Below are 16764 nucleotides of genomic sequence, written 5' to 3'. Positions count from 1 at the left end.
ATATTAAATAAAGTGTCTTTAAACAGAAAAACACATAAAAGGAGGTTAGATGTTGATCAGTTGGTGGAAACAATGTGACCAGAGGCTCACAGGAACCTTACCCCTAAGAACCATAATTCAGTATATGCTAAATTTAGTTTTAGAGTTAACTTTATAGACCCTAAATGCCATTCAAAATATTAGATTTATGAGAATTGACTATATTTAATTTTCTTAGTTGCTGTTGTAAATGAGGTTTTCTCTATCAATATATCTTCTAATTGATCATTACTTGTGTGTATGAAAACTATTGGTTTTCATACAGTTTGATTTTCATACAGAAACTGTATGATTTCTGTATATTAAATTTCTATCCTGCCACCTCACTAAATGTTTTTTGTTTCAATTAGTATCAATATTACCACTTATTCTCTCAGGTTTTTCAGGTATATTCTCTTTTCATGTGAAAATATAATTTTCTTTTTCAATTCTATTCTCCTAATTAATTTTCTCATCCAATTGTCTTGGCTACAACCCCTCTCCCTTTTTATAAGGATGGTTTTTCATCTATGTTGAACTGCTCTGAGTTAGTAATGGACTTTAGTTATTGCACAGACTCTCAAGTTGAAAGGCACTTAGAAGTAATGTTGGGGATTCTGTCATTTGATGCATGGATCCTTTTTCACAGCACTCAAGGGGTCATCTCGTCTCTTCTTGAACCATCTGTTCCCCTTCTTCTGGTAAGAGCTTATCACCCTGTACTCATTCCACATAGATCTGTGTGGCTATCAATCACTCCATCCTGATGCCTCTGCTCCTGGCTTTTAATCCAAGCTAATTATAAAGGGTAGCTATAAAATCTGTATGTATAGTTATTATTTTTTAACGGATCTAATCTCTTTTATTACTTCTTCTGTCATATGCTAAAAGTGCAGATTTATCCAGTGAAAATCAAATACACAAGTTACCTGAGGCAATGCATACAGATGAAATGTAAGGATGGCTGGTAATGCATCTCCTGCCTTTACTGGAGCCTGGAAACTGTTTCTAGACAGTCTATCAGGGACTCACAGGGCTCACTTTGTCTGTTTCCCAGAGATCAATGCTTCTGTCCAATGTTTTGGAAACTGTTACATATATTTTTATCAGGTGCTTTAGTTGTTTCAGGTCAACTGAAATCTAATGAGTAGAAATCTAATTTCTGTTATTCCACATTGGCTGGAAGTGGAAATACATCGATTATTGCAGTCTTCCCAGCACAAAGAACTGTGCATTATTACTGAAGGACAACACGTTGAACATATCACTTAATGGCATTGAGCATATCATGCACTATAATGTAATATCAATATACTATTATGAATATTTGTCCTGTAGTTCATCTTTGCATCCCCGTGGAAATGGAGAGAGGCAGAATAGTATAATGGTCTCTCTGCAGCCTGGCACACTGTCAGCACTCAACTGTTTACTGAATAATTGAATGGACACATGCAGGCTTACATGAATGCACACATGCATGAAAGAATCACTATGACCAAGTGAATGGTTTCTTTCCTACCCCTTCAGTCCTCAGCTGTACAGACCAAACCCGGATGACTGCTCCAGTATCTTCCTGCTGGGGTTCTGGGTGACAGGATGCCCAGTGATAGGATGCTCTCCCCAGCCTTGTTCCAGATCATTTCCTCACTCCTCAATTCCTTCCTCCTTGTATTACTGATGCATTTTAACCTGATCCCCTTTTCTTTCATATTTTTGGAACTGGATTCCTCCTTGAAATTCTTCATCATAACTCTTGGTGACCCCTCCTAGCTTTTAGGAATGTAAGCACCACTTTTAATTAGATTATGAATTTTAGAGTATCACAACACTGCCCTATCTTTTCTGGAGAAAAGCATCCAATATTTTTCTTATTAATAATCTGTACCCTATTATTATATAGCCCCAGGGCTATTACTGACTAGGAGAGGAGAATTTGGGAAACTTTTATTTTTAAAATTAATGAGGCTGAGACTTCACTGGTGGTCCAGTGGTTAAGAAACTGCCTTCCAATGCAGGAGATGCAGGTTTGATCCCTGGAGAAGTGGAGAAGGCAATGGCACCCCACTCTAGTACTCTTGCCTGGAAAATCCCATGGACGGAGGAGCCTGGTGGGCTGCAGTCCATGGGGTCACTAAGAGTCGGACATGACTGAGTGACTTCACTTTCACTTTTCACTTTCACGCACTGGAGAAGGAAATGGCAACCCACTCCAGTGTTCTTGCCTGGAGAATCCTAGGGACGGGGGAGCCTGGTGGGCTGCCTTCTATGGGGTCGCAGAGTTGGACACGACTGAAGTGACTTAGCAGCAGCAGCAGCAGCAGCAGGGGAACTAAGATCCCAAATGCTGCAGGGCAACTAAGCTCTCAAGCCACAACTAGAGAGCCTGTGTATTGTAACTAGAGAAGCCCACGCTTCAGTGGAGACCCAGTGTAGCCAAAAAGTAAATAAATAAAAAAATAAATAAACCAACCTTCTCATCACTCATCTCCAGGAAGCTACAAGGAGAACTGCCTTTCATCTACACTAAGAATGAGAGGGGAAAAAATAAAACTAATGAAGCTAATTTTACTAAACAATTATTGAATAGAAGTGAATATTTTTGTATGTCTTTGCCAAAATGTGTTCAAAGAAAATAGTAACAAACAGCCCAATCGTTTTGAAATGTTTCCAAGGTAAGAGTCTTTATTCTGGTTCCACGCTCAATTAGAAGTACCTACAACAGACTTCAGACAAAAATAATTAGGGAGGGCTCAATAAAAATTTTCAGACAACAAAATAGGTAATGTTCAGTTTTACAGCTCTCAGACAAGTTACTAGGTCTTGATTTCAGTCCTAATATTTAATGATAAAATCTGATTATGATGAGATAATCAATGTAAAATGAAATTGCAAGCTTGGATTAGAACTACAGAATTTCAAGATTAGAACTACAGATTTTAAAAAACTTGAAAATCCTATGAAGGTAATCAGTCAGATTAAACTCCTGGGTGTGTGTGTCTACTGGAAGATGGTATTCTATCGGTTTTGTGAGGACAGGGGAAATAATAGGATGAAGAACGCCCCAGAAAAGTCAGAACCAATAGGCTCAACTAGATCCAGGCAGAGGGCGGCAGGGACGACTACCTTTGTCACAACCAGGGAAGGTGAGGATACAGTAGAGGGCGGCCTTACCTCAGCAGAGGGGCTAGGTCCGCAGTGCTGGGCGGCTGAGGGCAGCCCTGAAGGGCCGCTGGTGCTCGTGAACGTGGATGGCGCTAGGCTGCTTTCAGGTTTCTCAGTGGTGCCACTCAGCCCTCGGCTGTGGGTCGCTTGATGAGGGCAGGGCAGGGCTTTTCCCGGTGTGGGTGCGGCAGCGATGGCATGGCTGGTTGACTCCTAGACCCCAGGCTGAGGACATACTCTGGGGAAGTGATGTCAGCATTACTTAAGGGTGTTTGAGTTTTTGCTGTGCTGGGGCCTACACTCACCCGGAAACTGGGGTGTGAGCTCACATGCGCTATCCTTGAGAGAGACTTCAGGGTGTTCCTGGGAGACATGATGTCCCCCTCCCAGCTTGGGCTTAGGGTGTCTCTTAGGGTGGGAGTCTCGGGACCTGTTGCCACAGGAAGAGTCATCTGAGTCTGAGGAGACCACCTCCTGGAGAGATAGCCTCTTGCTGGCTTTCTTTTTCTTCCTTCTAGGGTTCTCCTGTTTTGTAGCTTGTAAATCCCCTGTGTTAACTTCTCTGATTGGCCATACTAGGAGAGAAGAGTTCTTTGTGTCCATATCTTCCCTAGAGAGAGAGAGACATAGAAAGAGAGAGAGATGAGGGTTATCCTGGTTTTGATGGCTGCTGTGTCTACAGAGATGTCCAAGTTAAGAAATAAAAAGTGTGGGTGAGGATGTGGAGAAAAAGTAACCCCTTTGTACTGCTGGTGGGAATGTAAACTGGTAGTGCCTCTACAGAAAACAGCATGGACGTTCCTCAAAAAATTAAAAGTAGAACAATATTTTTGATCCAGCAATTCTACTTCTGGGCATATAGCCAAAGAAAATGAAATCAGTATCTTGAAGAGATATCTGCATTCCCATGTTCACTGCAGCATTATTTACAATTGCCAAGATATGGAAACAACCTAGGTGTCCCCTGGTGGATGAATGGATAGAGAAAACGTGACATATGTGGAATATTATTAGCCATAAGAAAGAAGGAAATTTGCCATTTGTGACAACATGGATGGATCTTGAGGGCATTACGCTAATTGAAATATGTCAGACAGAGATAGACAAATACTGTATGATCTCACTCATGTGTGAATCTAAAAAGAGCCAAACTCATAGAAAGGGAAAATAGTATGGTGGTTGCCAGGGTCTGGAGGCAGGGGGAGGGGAAGAAGGGGGGCTGGTGGGAGAAACAGGGAGATGTTGGCCAAAGGGTATAAAAAAATAAAATATATTGGGCAGTTTATTTATATTGAAGTGTTGTCCTTCAAAAAAGGCACCTTGGGAACACCATGATCCCTTCCCAGCCATGCCATCATGGCACACCATTTCAGGAACTTGCCTTTTTCAGAGGCTTCAGGGCAAAGTAAGGACACCAGCTGCCTGGTATTCAACCTTATTTTGTTCTCATAATCAGTATCTGCCACCTTGATCACCTACCTTTCACACTGAATAACTTTGACCATGGTTGTTTTAGATCCTTTTGGAAATTGTCAAGAAAAAAATCAGTAGAGTGAGAAAAGATTTTTAGCTATTTTTAAGTAGAAAATCCCTCTTCAGTGGTCTGAATCTTAAACCACATGTGATACTTTGCAAAAACTGGTTCAAAGACTCAGGAGGTAATTTCCAGGAGAGATTAAAAAATTGGCCTGCCCACTTTATACCCATTAGGATAGCTATTGCCAAAAAAAGAAAAAGCAAAACCAAAAAGTAACAAGTGTTGATAAGGATGTGGAGAGATTGGAATGCTTGTGATGGGAATGTAAAATGGTACAGCTGCTGTGGGAAACAGTGTGGCAGGTCCTCAAAATACTAAAAATAGAATTACATAATCCAGAAATTCCACTTATTTCTGGGAATAAGTGGAACTTATCCCCAGGGACCCAAACAGATATCTTTACATGGTGAGTACTCTTGAAATGAGGAACTAAGGATGGTTTTTAGTCTTTTTGTTTTTAATTCCTAAATTATATCGACTATGCATTCCTTTTGGAATAGGAATAAAACAATATAACAATCTGGGGAGGGAGGTTGGAGGGGGGTTCAGGGTTGGGAACATGTGTACACCCGTGGCAGATTCATGTTGATGTATGGCAAAACCTACACAATACTGTAAAGTAATTAGCCTCTAATTAAATAAATTTAAATTAAAAAATAAATAAAGTTCACACAAACTAAAAAAAAAAAAAAAATATATATATATATATAAAACAATCTGACTGCAATGTGGGAGACCTGGGTTTGATCCCTCAGTCAGAAAATTTCCCTGGAAAAGGGAATGACTACCCACTCCAGTATTCTTGCCTGGAGAATTCCATGGACAGAGGAACCTGGTGGACTACAGTCTATGGGGTTGCAAAGAGTCAGGCATGACTGAGTGACTAACACACACACACACAAGTTGTCAGGATTAGAATAAAAATGGATTGGGGTTTTGATCAAGGAAAAGCCTTTAGATAAACCAAGCAGATGCTGGGCCACTTTATCATACTCTCCAAAATGACTGATGTTGACCAAGTTCAAGATATTCCACAAGGAAACGTCCACTCACGGGATGGCCAGCAGAGTAGGTGGGAAATGAATCTGATGTGAAAATTCTTATCCATTCCCCCCACGCACCCTCACTTTGCTCCGCGGGGAGGGGAAGGGCGGCCGTGTCTTCACTTCAGTCAGGGCACATTCTCCACCTGCACATCTAGAAGGACCCTGCTAGGTGGTCCTCTTTTGCCCTGTGTGTATTCAGTCGCTCAGTGGCGTCCGACTCTTTGTGACATTTTTGGACTGTAGTCTGCTATGCTCCTCTGTCCATGGGATTTTTCAGGCAAGAATACTGAAGTGGGGTGCCATTTCTTTCTCCAGAGAATCTTCCTGACTCAGGGATTGAACCCACATCTCCTGCATTGCAGGCAGATTCTTTACTGTCTGAGCCACCAGGGAAGCTTAAGCCAAAACTGAGTTAAATTTAGTGCCCTATTGTCTTCCACTATAGAGTTAACTCGGTAATACAATAAACAGGCCAACACTAGAGGGGGTGTCTGGGGAGCCAGCCACTGTGTCTTCACTGGCTCTTCAAAGAAGCTGGTTCGACTTCAGGGAAGAGTTCTGAGCCTCCTGTCCACGCTCTCCTTAGCTTAAAACCCAATGCATTTCCTTAACCAGGCATCATCAGCTTAACCGTTTTCTTGCCGGTTCCCTGAGGCTTCAGTTCTGTTCTGCTCTAAGTGTGTCTCTGTCGGTAAGACCATCTTGGTAAATGAAGAACACGGGGACCTCTGGGGTGGGCACTGAAGAGATGTTTGATGAGGATCAAGAGGCCCCGGGGTTTTGACAACAGAAGTGGCAGAAAGTGGAGAAACTGATAAGAAAAGGCAGTTGCTGGGTTTTCCTGGTGGTCCGGTGGTGAGAGTCTGCCTGCCAATGTGGAGGACATGGGTTCCATTTCTGGTCCAGGAAGATTTCACATGCCTCGGGGCAACAAAGCCCGCACACCACAACTACTGAGCCTGTGCTCTAGAATCTGTTCTCTGTAATAAGAGGAGCCACTGCAATGAGGAGCCTGAGAGCAGCTGGAGAGTAGCCCCTCCTTACTGAAACCAGAGAAAGCCCTCCTGCAACAACAAAGACCCAGCACAGCTGAAATAAATCAATCATTTGAAAAAAAAAAAGCAAAGGCAGTTGCCATCCAAATGGCTCCCCCTGGCCCTCAGGGCTAATGGATCTCCATGACTCTGTGTTCTGGTCCCAAGAACTACACACCTTCTGAGGACAGGTAATGGCATTTTTCCCTCTGGATATGGCAGGGCACTCAATCATAGGGTTACTGCTGAACTGCTTATCTTTTAGGCCTTGGAAATGAGGCTCCTGATCTGACCAGAATGGACAGAGGCTGCTAATGACATACAGAGGTTTAATGATTTCAGAGGCAAGCTCCTTTTAAGGGAAAAATAGTCAGTTGTGACCAGGCAAGATGGTGGGAAGTGATTCATCTTGGGTAATGTCAGAGTCTGCGCTGAATCTTGAAGCTTTAATCAATGACTTATGTCCCTGCTGTTAGGAAGGCAGTGTGAGGCCAGGCTACATGGATAAAGGGAGGAGTGTTCAACAACATAGGACTTATTATCGCCTGTGGGGGCACAGTCTTAATTCAAACAGCTTGATGGAAAATTACTAAACTGCTCAAAGAATGATAACGAGAGGCTAGTATTTTGTGTAATAGGAATTAAGAGCTGGCCACAGACCCAGACAAACCACATCTGAACCCTTGGAGGAGGGTCCCCCTACCAGAACTCTTATCGCCAACTGCATCTCACGAAGTCCACATGGTTATAATCACGCATCAAGGAAAGAACACTCTTATCTCCAGGATCTCATGACCAACACCCTACTTCAGATCCCCAGTGATTTTCCATCAGCACAGAGACAATAATTAGTTCACTCTGGCTTTCCTGAGATCACATTTAGAATGTGCTAAATTTTTTTCAAGAAATCAGACTTCCTTTACAGTGAAAGAGGAGCCTTGAAGGCAACCTGCCCAAGTTGTACTCTGTCAAGAAGAAAGGGAAGGACTTCCCTGGTGGCACAGTGGATAAGAATCTGCCTGCCAATGAAGCAGACATGGGAAGATCCCACATGACGTGGGGCAACTAAGCTGGTGCACCACAACTACAGAGCCTGAGCTCGAGAGCTGCACTCGGCAACAAGAGAAGCCACCACAGTAAGACTGCACACCGCAACTAGAGGACAGTCCCTGCTCTCCACAGCTAGAGAAACCTGAGCACAGCAATGAAGTTCCAGTGCAGTCATAAGTAAATTAATTTTTAAAAATTTCAATAAAGGAAGGGAAGATGGATTCCAGCTCTGTTGGGAGGGTTTTCCAACTAGGTCCATGGCATCAGGAGCATGGATTCAGCTGCCAGAGCTGCCCTGCCCAGAGGAGCATGTGGTCCCCAGCTGTGGTGGTTGAATAACACCAGTAGGGGCACGTCCTTTTGCTGGAGGAAACTGGAAATCCGAGCATGAAGCCCACGAGGCACACTTTCCTGGAAGGAGCAAGAAGCCACAGCCTTCTGATGTGAACAGGATCCTGGGGGAGGTAGTCAAGGAGACCGAGGACGTGAATCTCCTGCTGGTGAGAAGGGAGGATGCCAAAAAGTGGGGAATATTCCTTCCGGTCCACTTGCTTTGGGGAGTTAGAAAAAATTACATGTATGTTCTCTAAATGGGGAAAGCCATAGAGAGGTTAGGGGATATTCTCACAAAGAAGAGAGATCTCTGATGCTGTGAAATATAGAAAAAGCTCAGGGACTTTCCTGAAGGTAAGGCATGGCAAGAGTGGTCATTTCCCTCCACCAGACACACCTCTTTCAGAAGCGCCATCAGAGAACACAGTCATTGGGTTGCAACGGAAAGAGGAAATTGGAACAGCTTCACAAACATGGTGATACTAAAACTATCTCTTTTAAGGACTAGTTATTTGGAATTTAGTGAACTTGGTAACATATTTTGCAAACCAAACTTATTATGAGGCTTTAAGAATCATTTCAGTGTCAAATTTTGAACTGAAAATGAAAAATTTGTATCAGCTGCAGCCATATTCAATCAGTGTTGAACTCTTCACCTTCCAAATACTGTTCTTCCTGCCTTTCACTATGTTACACCCTCATGAGGAACCAGAAGAGGGGTTTTCTGAAAATACTCTGTCAGCCCCAACTGAAGACCCCAAGAAGGAAGAAAAAAAAGGAGGGGCAGAGGGTGGAAAGTTGGATATCTGGCACTCTGGTCCATAGCTGTCTGGGACCATGTACCCCTGGTCTCACCAACCTCAAATGGTTGGTTATAGTGGATTTGATATTTTATTTTTTAATTTTATATTTCATTATTTATTTTTTAATATAAATTTATTCATTTTAATTGGAGGCTAATTACTTTACAATATTGTAGTGGTTTTGCCATACATTGACATGAATCTGCCATGGGTATACACGTGTTCCTCATCCTGAACCCCCCACCCACCTCCCTCCCCATCCCATCCCTCTGGGTAATCCCAGTGCACCAGCCCTGAGCACCCTGTATCATGCATCGAACCTGGACTGGAGATACATTTCACATATGATAATATACATGTTTCAATGCCATTTTCCCAAATCATTCCACCCTCACCCTCTCCCACAGAGTCCAAAAGACTGTTTTATACATCTGTGTCTCTTTTGCTGTCTCACATATAAGGTTATCATTACCATCTTTCTAAATTCCATATATATGCGTTAGTATACTGTATTGGGATTTGATATTTTAAAACAAAATTTTGTCAAGTGATGTCCTGTTGGAGTTGTAACCTACAATTCATTTCTTTAATTAGTCCTTCGAAGAAAGCACCATAATTTTTTTTAATGGTCTCATTTAGTGCAATGGTGTGAAGATCTGCTAAAGAACCACCAAAGGGAGGTGGTACATTTAGAAAGTGAGTGAGAAAGAGAATGAAATCATGGTTGCCAGGGGGCAGGGGAAGGATTCAAAGAAGGGATAGTTAGGGAGTTTGGGATGGACATATACACATTGCTGTACTTAAAATGGATAGCCAAGAAGCACCTACTGTATAGCACAGAGAACTCTGGTCACTGTTATACGGCAGCCTAGACGGGAGGGGAGTTTGGGGATGAAAATGGATACATGTGTATGTCCGGCTGAGTCCCTTCGCTGTTCACCTGAAACTATCACAACATTGTAATTGGCTATAACCAATACAAAATAAAAAGGTTTGTTTTTTTTTAAAAAAAGAACCATCTGCTCCAAATGTATGAAAATCATACGAAGTAAAGATATCTTAAGAAAAAAAAAAAAAAAGAGCGGGTAAGAAAGAGCTTCTAATGAGAAGGACCTACCAGAAGGAAATCTCCGTGTAGACACAAAATCAGACCTACGCCTTTATTCTGTGTGCTCACAGCTGCCAGCTCCGATTATGGAAACAGAGACAGATTAGGCTCTGAACTTAGCAGGCTGGATGCGACCTCTGCTTAGGAGAATTAGATGCTGTCTCTTGCTAGCAGAGAGGCAGCCAGAGCAACAAAACAGTGGAAATTACAAAGGGGGACAACAGGGTCGATGAATGTCTCTGCCGTGTAAAGACCCAGAAGCTGGGGTAGGTCACTAGCAGTGGAGAGTTTTAAATAAGGCCTGGGGCAGTACTAAGGTAGAAAATAATGAAAGGCTTTAATTTTAATTCTAAAATAGTGATCGATAATCTTGAGTTTAATGAAGATGGTCGATACCTAGACCCATGTATCCATATTCCTTTATTAGGTACTGTAATTTGGATATCAAATTGTTTGAGTAGGATTTTGAGATGAACAAAAAACAGTGCTATTATTTAAAAATGAAATATTCATCTAGAAAAAGGACTGTAACATCTATTTTCAACAATCATACCTAATAAAAGCTTTTCTGTGGAACTACACGCCCTCAAAGAGTCTTGCTGGGCATCCCCTAGTATTCGTTCATCTGTTCATTCTTCGAATTGTCCTTGGGTACATCTTGCAGGCTGGACTCTGGCACCCAGGATATAGAAGTAGATCCTGGCCCCTGCTTTCAAAGACTCATGTCCAGTAAGAGTGATGACCATTAAAGTACATGGCCCAAGACAAGGCAACAGTCTCATAACGAAAATGTTTACAGGAGGCAGTGGGATCACCTCACCATAGAGGACTGGAGTCCCAGAACATCACACAGGAGTGGTGGGATGCTTGCCTTTGATATTGGAATTCCCCAGGCAGCCAAGGGCAAGAGTAGCATTCCAGGGAGGGAATACTTAGCCTATGCAGAGGCACAGGGCTTTGAAAAAGCACAGCATGGGGAAAAAACTACAAGTTTATAAATTTAGTATGGTTAGTGTGCAGAGGGCTTTTGGGAGGATAGTTGGGGAGTAGCTAGGGGAAAAGTAAGACCAGGTAGGTAGGCTTGGTTCAGGTCAACAAGAAGGTAAGCTAGGTTAAGAGGAGGCATTTCAGGGAGGAGGGAGCTTTAGTGGGGGAGGGACAAGAGCAGATTTGCCTGTGAGGAAGATTCTTCTGCCCAGCCCTCAGGGTAGATGGCTGGACAGCAGGGCAGGAGGAAGCCTCCTGACCTACGGAAGCACATGTGCAGCAGTGCTGAGAAATATTTGCAAGCTGTTTATAGAATATGTCTGTCTTTAAATAAATCCACTTCTTACCTATGACTCTGTCTCTCACTTAATTCTTTCTGCAATGAGACATCAAGAACCTGAGCTTCGTTATGTCCTGAGACCAGGAGTGTGGTCTCAGTTAAAAGACAGTGGGTTCAAGTTCCAGTCTGGGTTGTGTGGTTTCAGATCTGGGTGGTGAAGGGAGTCCAGGGTAGTTGACTGAGCAAGGACCCCAGACTGAGCAAGACCCCAGCGGGGTACAGATCTATTAGGGGAACTACTGACTGAAACTGCCTGCCCTGGCTAGGCACCATAGTAGTTATCTCAAGCAGGAGGTCCCGGTAAGGAATGTGGAACTAACAAGCTTACCATCAACTGGAAGAATTCAGGGAAGGTCAAAAGGAGAGAGGAGACTCCAGTCCACATGTCCTACCAATCTCCCAGAATCCTATTGGCTGGAATCCATCTTGGCTGAGTGATGTGTGCACCACCAGGAAGGACCCTGAATCAGAATGACTGGCCAGATACAACCCAGAAACCAATTCCATCACCATAAAACCAAGACTGGGAGCCACATGGCAGAGTAGTCCTCCTGGGTTCCCTTGCCCTGCTGCTCTCCACAGAGATGCCCCTTCCTGATAAAGTCTCTTGCTTTGTCAGCACATGTGTCTCCTTGGACAATTCATTTCCAAGTGTTAGACAAGACCCCACTCTTGGGTTCTGGAAGAGGTCCCTCTTTCTGCAACAGACATACTGGGCAGATCAGTGTAGGACAAGGGGGGACTCTGACGTCAGTGGGAGGGATCCAGGCTTCCACAAGCCCAGAGGTGGGGAAAGCAGCACAGTGAGAGAACGTCTGGTGGTTTCTGTCTATGAAGCACAGGTGAAGCCATGGGGATATGGAAGGTTGGCACCCAAAGATGGCCCAACCTGTGCTCAAGGTCACCTCCAAGGTCATGGCTCTGACCCCAACTCTGATGTTCCTTGTTGGTCCCAGGGACTTGGGTTCTTGCCTACTCTCCAGGTCTCAGCTTTTTCTCACTGATTTTGCTTTAATCCACCTTTCCAGCTTTTATTGATCCTGTTGCCTCAGATAAAAATGTGTTCACTCCACCGTTGCCCCAGGAAACTACCACCCACCCACACTCACCAGGGCACGGGTAAGCCAGGAGCTGCACCTTCCTCTCACCCGCCATGGGGAGAGGCAGCGGCTGATTGGTCCCAGGTGCAACTGAATCTAACCTGAGCTGTCTAGGAAGATTGCATCTTGGAAGGCCTTGAATCCTTACCAATGAAAGGAAAGTAATTCCTTCAGATTTATGACAGGATTGAATGCTTTTCTGAAAGGTCAGTAAAATACATAACGTTGAATTTGAGATTAGAATCAGATAGACAAACAGCCAACAGATAAAAGGTGTGATGTGGCAGGAACCATCATCCTAGACCTGCATTTTAGCAGGAAATCCTCACTTTTGCTTTTCTCTTCAAGCATTTAGAGATCATGGATCTCAACTCAGAAGCAGATGAAAAGTCCAAAGACATAAATTAAATTCAGAAAGTAAGAAGTTGGGTCCACTTACGCTTTTGAATCCTCCTGAATTGGGGGTGAGTTAATATGAGAGCAAGAGAGAGTATATTTGTTTTGGCTGATCTTAATGAGTGCACTCCGAGGGCAAAATTCCTGTAATAATACCAAAAGAGTTCATTCAATTTAAATCAGAAATATCCACAATTCAGATGTGATTTTATTTTGCTAGTACAGCCCATTGTAATAGCTACCAGCCATTTTCCTATTCTGGTGACACTTAAGAGAGTGGTTTGAATGCAGAGTCTAACTTGGTAATTTTATGCTGAATAAAAGTCATCATTGAATCCTTTCTGTCATTTTTCCACATTCTGGATCATTTGTCAAGTTCACCCCGCTAAGATGCGTATGTGCATGCACAAACACACACTATTTCATAGAACTATCTTCCTTTCCATCTTAACTTCAGCCTTGGCCATCTCCTTTCTGGACTTATAAATTGTCACCACCACCTGATACTCAAAGTCCCACTGTCAGCCCCTGGGTCTCCCAGAATTCCTATCAGAATTGTCCTTGGCATCCATCTTCCATACCATGTTATCTAGTCTCTATGGCCCTGCTGCCCTGTGGATAATTTCTGAGGTCCTTCCTGGGCTCCGAGGCTCTTCCTCAGGGACCCTGGGTCACCTAGAACCCATTCAGGGGCATCTCTTCCAATGACCCTGTATCTGCTTTCTCCTCTCTTGCCTGGTGGAAGTCCCCAGAGCAGGGCCACCTGGCAGAGATGCTTCCCACCCACTTCCAGCCTTCTTCACTATCATCCAAACAGCCCCAGAAGAGTCCATCATCCCTCAGGGGTTTTCCTGGATTGATGAGAAGGTGCCTTTCTCCCTCTTGATCTGTCGGATTGGATACAGCACTCCAGGCGACCCGGGCTCTGATGGCCTTCACTCATCCATCCTAAATTTCATCCCTTCATCCTAAAATTCACTCACCATGACCCCTTCCCTGATGGACATACCTCAGTTACAGTCAGGAATTGACAAGATATTTTAATTCTGTTTACTAGGCAGTTGGGCACAGATATTTAGAGAGCAGGCCATAAAACCAGACTTCCTGGGTTCAAATGCCTGTGACACCGCCACCCTGGGTATGACTTCACTTCTCCACTTCTGGCTTCTTATATACAAATGGGGATATGCGTATGTACCTCACAGTGTTCTCAGCATCCAACTGTTCACTGTGTGTGAAGCACTTGGGTTTGTACCCATGCCACATAGAAAGTGCTGAATACAGTCAGCACGACAGTATTTGCTTGCCAATACATTTTCCAGGCATATTACGTGGGCCATCAAAACAACATTATTTCCATTAGAAACATCACTTATGCAAGCGCTTTATAAAACCATGGTGAGAATGTGCTCATTATCCACAGCAGTACCAGGGGTGCAAAGATGGAAGGACCCAGGCCCAGCCTTTAAGGAGTTGGGAGATTGGAGAGGGATCTGGTGTGAGAGGAAGGCAGGACAGTGTGCAAGGGGATCTGGGGGCCTCAGCAGAAACAGGGCAGAGTCTTCAGGGGACAGGAGTTTATATGGAAGAAGATGGAGAGGGTGATCCAGGAAGGGTTAAAAACCTAGAGGCTTGAGAAACTCCACTGTGTTCAGGAAGCAGTGAGCCTTCCATGTGGCTGGGAGTCAAACTCACAGGGCAGGGGGGCAGGCTGAGGTTGAGCTGGGCTTTTCCTCGAGGTGGAAGAGAAGTGTGTGTGTGTGTTGTGCAGGGATGGAGCAGGGGCAGGTGGCACATCAGGTAGGCAAGTGACCTCATCATTGTAACCTGATATTTTTTCTAAAACTTTTAGGAAAAATACATAGGGAGGAGCAGTAGGGAGACAGAGTGGGGCTGTGAGAAACTGGGGAGGCTCTTGACGAAGCCAGAACTGGAGCAAGCCTCCCCAGTCCCCCAATGTGGAACAAGAGCCCCAGAGACCATCTGATGGGGGAGTTAGGAGAGCACTGTGACTTAGCAAGGGCGGACTTCGAGTCGCCCAGTGGACGGAACTCTAACCACAGGAGCTGGATGTGCAGGGGAAATAGATACAGCCAGAGCAGGAGAGAGCCAGGCACTGCACCTGAGAAAGGCAGGGGTCAAGGAAGCCACTTTCTGCCTAAAGAAAAAGTGCTTTTCTAATGAAAGTCTACTTACTCTCCGGTTGTTACACTTTAAAACTGTGTAGAATTTATCGTCAGCCATATCTTGATTTGGAAGTGCAATAACAATGGCGGGGACATAGAAGTCAAATCCTTTGGGGATCACAATTTTGGCAAACACATAATCTCCAACCTGTAGATGAGAACATCTTTGAGAGCAAATATTCAGCTTATGGATCTTAGAGACAATAGTAAATAAGCTTGTTTGAAAACACTCCAAGATGCTAGCTGATGCTAGGATTCAAACACATTTTTTTTCTTAGTTGGAAAGAGTTATAGTTCCAACATTCTTTGGGTTCATAGGGCCCTGGCTCGAATTTTGTGATTAGTTTGGGGAAGCCACATTCAGCAGGGCTTCACCTGCCAAGGGTCTCAGGGACAGCCAGCGAGGTGGCGAGGGGTCTGGAAACCAACTCTTACAATGACTGGGTAAAGGAACCAGGACTCTTTGACACAAGAATGAGTTTGAACGGAGGAAAGGAGTGTGTTTGTTTCACACCTGAAATCCATGGGGAAAAGTCACAGAGAGAGAACTTCCAGGAGAAACAAAGTCTGGTGAAGGGACACACAAAGTTTTGGGCATCAGTCAGATAGAGGGGATTCATGGTCGGGGGAAAGTGCCCTGATGTGCCTTTGGGTCTGCCCAGGAGATGCGGGAACAGACAACCCACGTGAATCCTCTGAGTGCCCCTCAGTGCTTTTTTTCCTCCAGGCTCATATTATTTAAGAAACAGCAGCAGTAGAACTCTGCAGAGGCCTTCTCTCTACTCTGGCCTTGGTACTGGAATAAGGATAATACAGGAGAATCGGCAGACAGCACGGCTCTGATGAATTTATAAGTAGATGAGAACACATCAGCCCGGCTCACCCCTGGGATGCACATTTAGGGGTAACTGCATTATGGCATCAAGGTCTGGCATCAACTGACTTATGGTGTCAAGGCAGGTGCTACCTCTGGTCTTTTTATTCAGTCTGTTTTAGCATGATTTCCTGCAGTGAAAGCTTCCAAGCTCTAGCAGTTACAGCAACTCCCTTCCCCCACCCATCTATTGTCTGTAAAGCAACAAAGGCCTCAAGGGACATGTGAGCACGTCTGAGCTATTTAAATAGGGCATTGGCAGATAAGGGTCAAGAGCAAAGAAATTGGTAAGCAAGAGGTCACAGGAACAGGGGCTGCTGCTGTCCAAAGCTCTAGGAAAGGTGAAAAGGGGCCCAAGAACAGCTAGCTGGAGCAGGTACCTGGAGCAGTGGGCAGGGCATGGCGCCCCCCACCGGCGTGATGAACGAGATGGGCACAACCTTGGTGTCTCCATACCTGAAGCCCACAAGTGCATGGGTGGGGTTCACACACCTCTTCACAACTCCTATAAGGAATCAAATTATTGAAATAAAATATAAAGACAATGCCTGTTCCCTTAGGCTTGCCCCATCTCTTGGGTTTGCTAAATTATAACACTTTGCCTGCTGAAATCAGCGAGCCCCTTGATTTCTCCACTGCATAATGCTGGGTTCTGTGTGATGCCTGCTAGGGTTAACCAGCTCAGACAGCAGTGCCGTGCTGTGGTCTGGAGCTGAGCTGGGAAGCTGAGAGAACACACGTGGGAGCTTGTTCAACCAGTATTCCCAGAAGCCATCCTGATGGGAACACT

General features: G+C 44.3%; 1 protein-coding gene across 9 annotated transcripts in view; it reads right to left on the bottom strand.

Moving 5' to 3' along the window:
- Positions 1-2672: 2672 nt before the first annotated feature.
- VWA3B (von Willebrand factor A domain containing 3B) overlaps positions 2673-16764 on the bottom strand; it is a 168427-nt gene continuing 154335 nt past the window's right edge. For 7 of the 9 annotated variants that reach the window (XM_070798244.1, XM_070798246.1, XM_070798249.1 and 4 more), the window contains 5 exons: positions 16355-16479; positions 15111-15248; positions 12958-13058; positions 3190-3790; positions 2673-2741 (listed from right to left, as the gene is read on the bottom strand). In XM_070798244.1, the coding sequence (XP_070654345.1) occupies positions 3439-3790; positions 12958-13058; positions 15111-15248; positions 16355-16479 (716 nt within the window). In that variant the 3' untranslated portion in view covers positions 2673-2741; positions 3190-3438. The remainder of the gene's footprint in view (positions 2742-3189; positions 3791-12957; positions 13059-15110; positions 15249-16354; positions 16480-16764) is intronic. The other 2 variants (XM_070798248.1, XM_070798245.1) reach the window with 2 other exon arrangements.

The sequence above is a fragment of the Bos indicus genome, chromosome 11 (genome assembly GCF_029378745.1).
Source record: "Bos indicus isolate NIAB-ARS_2022 breed Sahiwal x Tharparkar chromosome 11, NIAB-ARS_B.indTharparkar_mat_pri_1.0, whole genome shotgun sequence".
Classification (NCBI taxonomy): domain Eukaryota; kingdom Metazoa; phylum Chordata; class Mammalia; order Artiodactyla; family Bovidae; genus Bos; species Bos indicus.
This window is presented reverse-complemented; position numbering and strand designations above follow the sequence as displayed.